The sequence below is a fragment of the Ovis aries genome, chromosome 7 (genome assembly GCF_016772045.2).
Source record: "Ovis aries strain OAR_USU_Benz2616 breed Rambouillet chromosome 7, ARS-UI_Ramb_v3.0, whole genome shotgun sequence".
Classification (NCBI taxonomy): Eukaryota; Metazoa; Chordata; class Mammalia; order Artiodactyla; family Bovidae; genus Ovis; species Ovis aries.
Genome location: NC_056060.1, coordinates 83754899 through 83759152, shown reverse-complemented (window position 1 = coordinate 83759152; position 4254 = coordinate 83754899). Strand labels below are relative to the sequence as shown.

At 57.7% G+C, this 4254-nt stretch overlaps 1 protein-coding gene across 1 annotated transcript; it reads right to left on the bottom strand.

Annotated features, from left to right (window-relative positions):
• Positions 1–398: 398 nt before the first annotated feature.
• VRTN (vertebrae development associated) lies at positions 399–3633 on the bottom strand. The gene is made up of 2 exons (XM_015096767.3): positions 3526–3633; positions 399–3380 (listed from the first exon to the last, which is right to left on the bottom strand). Exon 2 carries the CDS (start codon positions 3377–3379, stop codon positions 1277–1279), a length of 2103 nt encoding a protein of 700 aa, XP_014952253.3. The 5' UTR covers position 3380; positions 3526–3633; the 3' UTR covers positions 399–1276.
• Positions 3634–4254: the final 621 nt, after the last annotated feature.

Here is a 4254-nt window from a genome sequence, read left to right as displayed (position 1 = left end):
ACGAGTTTGATCCCTGAGTCAGGAAGATACCTTGGAGAGGGAAATGGCAACCCACTCACTCCAGTATTCTTGACTAGAGAATTCCACGGACAGAGGAGCTTGGCAGGCTATAGTTCACAAAGTCACAAAAGAGTCAGACATTACTGAACAACTAAACAACTCCCATTTGTTGGGAAATCTCTCTCCAGGCAGCCAAAGCCCTGTTCCCAGCTGGAAGAACACCCAAGGTCAACATCTAATTCTAAGCAGAAACCCCAGAGTAATTCCCTCTGTCCTCCAAATCTTGGACCTGGGAAAAGAAGTGGTCATTCTCAGTCCCCTTAAATCAAAGGGAATGTGGGGAGGAGCAGTCACTTAGAGCAAAAACAAATACCAGACACCACGGGCTGTGAGCACCACATCACTTTATTTCTTTGGTTTTCCAACTTCACTTTCGGACAATGCAAAGTCAGTCTCTCACCTGCCTGCCCCCTGAGTGGTCTCTCACTGGAGACGGGGCATGGGCTCTGTGGAGCTCAACAGAAAAATGAGGGTCCCCAAGGGCTGAGGGGTCCACAGCAGATGCACCAAGCACCAGCAAGCAGAGACCCAAGGCTCTCTCCCCCAGCCCTTTACCAAACTCCTCGCAATGAACAGACCAGCCCTCAGTGATCAGGCTCAGGACCTTCCCCTAGAGGTCAACCTCGGTCCCTCTTCATCTCTGCTTCTGCTCATACGGAGCCTGGCACCCTCTCCCTTACGGGCACCAAGCAGAAGTTATGACCTGCTCCACATCTGATCTCTAACACTGGTTTGGGAAACATCTTTGAGTAAAGAGGGTGCCAACCCCCAAAAGAAACTGAAGGCATATATTCTGCCCAGTGGGACAGATGGCCATGCTACAATATTCCCTTTGTCCCTGGGAAAAGCTGAAAGCAGCTGTAGCTAACCAACCTCCCTTCGGGTCCCCACATACATAGAGCTTCCAACACGAGCAAGGGGGCCCAGCCAACTCACTTAAATCAAAAGACTAAAAAAACCAAGATGCGATAATAAAAATAAGAATGGTAAACAACTGGAGACAGCATCCCTGGCCCTGCAGCTGTCTACAGGAGGCCAGACGGCTGGTCTCTGGCTCTCTCTGCCCTGGAGCTGGGAAACAACACAAAGCTGCCCTCAGAGTCACTGTAGACACTGTGGGGGCAAAAGGGATCCTGGCCAAGCCAGGGGGCAACTCAGGCCTCTGACCTTCTCCCAAGTGGTCCTCCTTCCTCCCAGCCCCTTGCACACCTCCCCATCAGCCGTCCACCAGGGTGAGGCCATCATAGAGGGCGCGTTTCCACATGTAGTAGGTAGAGCGGGCAGTGAGGGGGAAGAGGGTGCTGAATTCCTTGTAGGAGGGGAAGCTCTTGGACTGGAAGCGCTTCTGCAGGAACAGCTTGGCCTGGGCCTTGAACTTCGTGTTGGCCAGCATGTCCATCACCAGCACCTGGCCATCCCGGCCCCCTGCCGCTGCTGCTGTCCCCACAGGGTGGCTGGACAGGGACCCACTGGGGGGCCGACCCTGGGCAGTGGGCCCCTCTTGCAAGGGCCCCTCTCTGGAAGGCCCTCCTGGGGCCTGCCTTGGATCCTCCCCTGGAGAAGCTGCCATCAGCCGGGTCCCTGCAGGGGGGGCCACAGCAGCTGTCACTTTCCTGCCAGCTTCTTTCTCCTCTGCCTCCTTCCTGCTCCCTCTGCTCAAGGTGGGGGCCCGGATCTGGAGCTTGGACAGGCTTCTGGGCCAGCTCCGGGCCAGACTCTTCCAGACCCAAAAGGAGGAAGGTGACAAGCTCGGGTAGCGGAGGCGGAAGCGACAGAAAGGGAGGTGCCCACCAAGCACCTGCTTGCGGGCCACTCTGCGCAGACGCCTCTGCCAGCGGGACAATGGCACCCTCAGGGACAGGAACGCCCGCGGTGCGGGTGGGCCCCCACCCGTGGCTTTCGCTTCCCCCTCTCCCACCTCACCACCCTTCCAAGGAAGCAAGGCCTTTTCGCCCACCGGCACTGGCTGGGGAGGCCCAGACTCCGAGAGGGCCGGCACTGGCTTGAAGCTGGGGTTCCTTCGGAGAGCTTTTCGGCGCCAGTTGTAGTAGGTGGACCGGGAGATGCCCGGGAAGCGGCGTTTGAAGCAGCGGTAGGGTACCAGCGTATTCAGGGCAATGCAGTGCTCCAGGTACAATTTGGCCCGCTGCATGAAGACCATGCCAGGGCTGGACGCGGCCGTCGAGGAGCATCCCAGCCCCTCGGTAACCTGCCGCTCCGGCAGGTTGGCCAGCTCCTCTGTGGGGGTCAGGGCCTGGCAGGCGCCAGAACCCACGAGCTCGTGCTTCCAGGCGTAATAGGTGGACCGGGAGATCTCGGGGAACCTCTGCAGGAACTGCTGCAGCGGCACGACGCCCCCGCGGTGGAAGCTGTCCTGCAGGAAGTGCTTGGCCGAGAAGCGAGTGGCCACCTTCTGCCGGTGCTCCTGGGACTGCCGCCGCCAGCGGTAGAAGGTGCTCTTGGTGACGCTGGAGCGCTCTCCCAGGTGCGAGTAGCTGAGGCCGGGCTCGCGGTTGAGCAGCTCCAAGGTCTTGGCAGGCGGGGGCAGCGGAGCCGGGCCGGGGTGGGCGCTCTCGGCCTCCACCTCCTCCAGCCCCACCACGGGCGCAAAATACTGGTGGCGGAAGAGGTGGCCACTGAGCGGCTGGCCGGCCCACATGATGTGCAGCGTGGCGGGCGTGTGGTCGCAGCGGCGCGGGCGGATGACACGGTTAAAGTACGGCCGGATCTTGAGGTTGCGCAGCGGGTAGATGGAATAGATGTTGCGCTGGACCACCGAGGCGAGGGCGTACAAGTGCCACACGTTGGAGAAGCTGCTGGGAAAGCAGGTGGCCTTGACGTCCGCGTCGAAGATGGCCTCGAGCGTGGCGGACGGCAGGCTGGTCATCTCCGGGGACTCCTCGGAGCGCAGGGAGTAGCGCACCGCCTGCAGCATCACCTTGGAGTCGATCATGCCCTGGAGGTAGTAGTGGCGGTGCAGCAGCATCTCCACCACCGTGCGAGCCCGCAGCTCCAGGCTGAGGCCCGCGTCGCCCCACAGCAGCAGGCTGGCCGCCTCGAAGAGCAGGCTGCCCTCGCCCTGGCACACCAGCGGCAGCATGTTCCGGGGCGCATCCTCCGGATACAGGCTCAGGGCCACCGAGTCCACCTCCAGCACCTGGGGGCCGGGCCCCCCACCACGGCGGGTGGGGAGAGCAAAGGAGGACAGGACCTGCTTGGCCTCCAGAGCAGCACCGACGAGACCCTCCAGGCCCTCTGACTCCACCGCCTCCTGCAGCTCCTGCAGCACGTGCTGCACCAGCTGCTCCCGAGAGGTCATCCTAGCAGGGCAAAGGGGAGAGGTCAGAGGTCAGAACGGGTACCTGGATGACACTCCTGCGCCCTCTCCCTCCAGATACTACCTGTCTACTCCCATTCCTCTTTGGAAGAAAATGGCTACGTGCCACCTGGGGTTTGTTTAATTACCCAGTGATATAAAGGAAGAGCTCGATCTTGGAGAATGGCTTTGAATCCTGGTTCTGCTATTAGCTTGAGCAAGTCATCAACCTCTCTGTGCTTCTGGTTCCTTTTCTGTTAAAAGGGAGACAATAAAAGAATGCACCTTATAGATTTGTTGTGTGTATAAATGAGGCAGAGTAAAAAACGGCAATACATGGGTGTGTGTCTGTGTGTACATATATATATATACACACAAACATACATATGCACATATATGTGTGGCTCAGAGGTTAAAGCGTCTGCCTGCAATGTGGAAGACCCGGGTTCGATCCCTGGGTCAGGAAGATCCCCTGGAGAAGGAAATGGTAACCCACTCCAGTATTCTTGCCTGGAGAATCCCATGGACGGAGAAGCCTGGTAGGCTACAGTCCATGGGGTGGCAAAGAGTCAGACACGACTGACCGGCTTCACTAACTAACTAATGCACATATATATATATTCATCCTTAGAAAAGTGCCTGGCACATAGTAAAGTACTACGAAAGTGCTAGGTCTTATATATTAGAGTATTATCTAGTATTACGGGGAATTCTCTGATGGCTCAACAGGTAAAGAATCCATCCACAATGCAGAAGACACAGGAGACTTGAGTTCAGTCCCTGGATTGAGAAGAGCCCCTGGAGAAGGAAAATAGCAACCCACTCCAGTATTCTTGCCTGAAAAATCCCATGAACAGAGACGCCTAGTAGGCTATCAT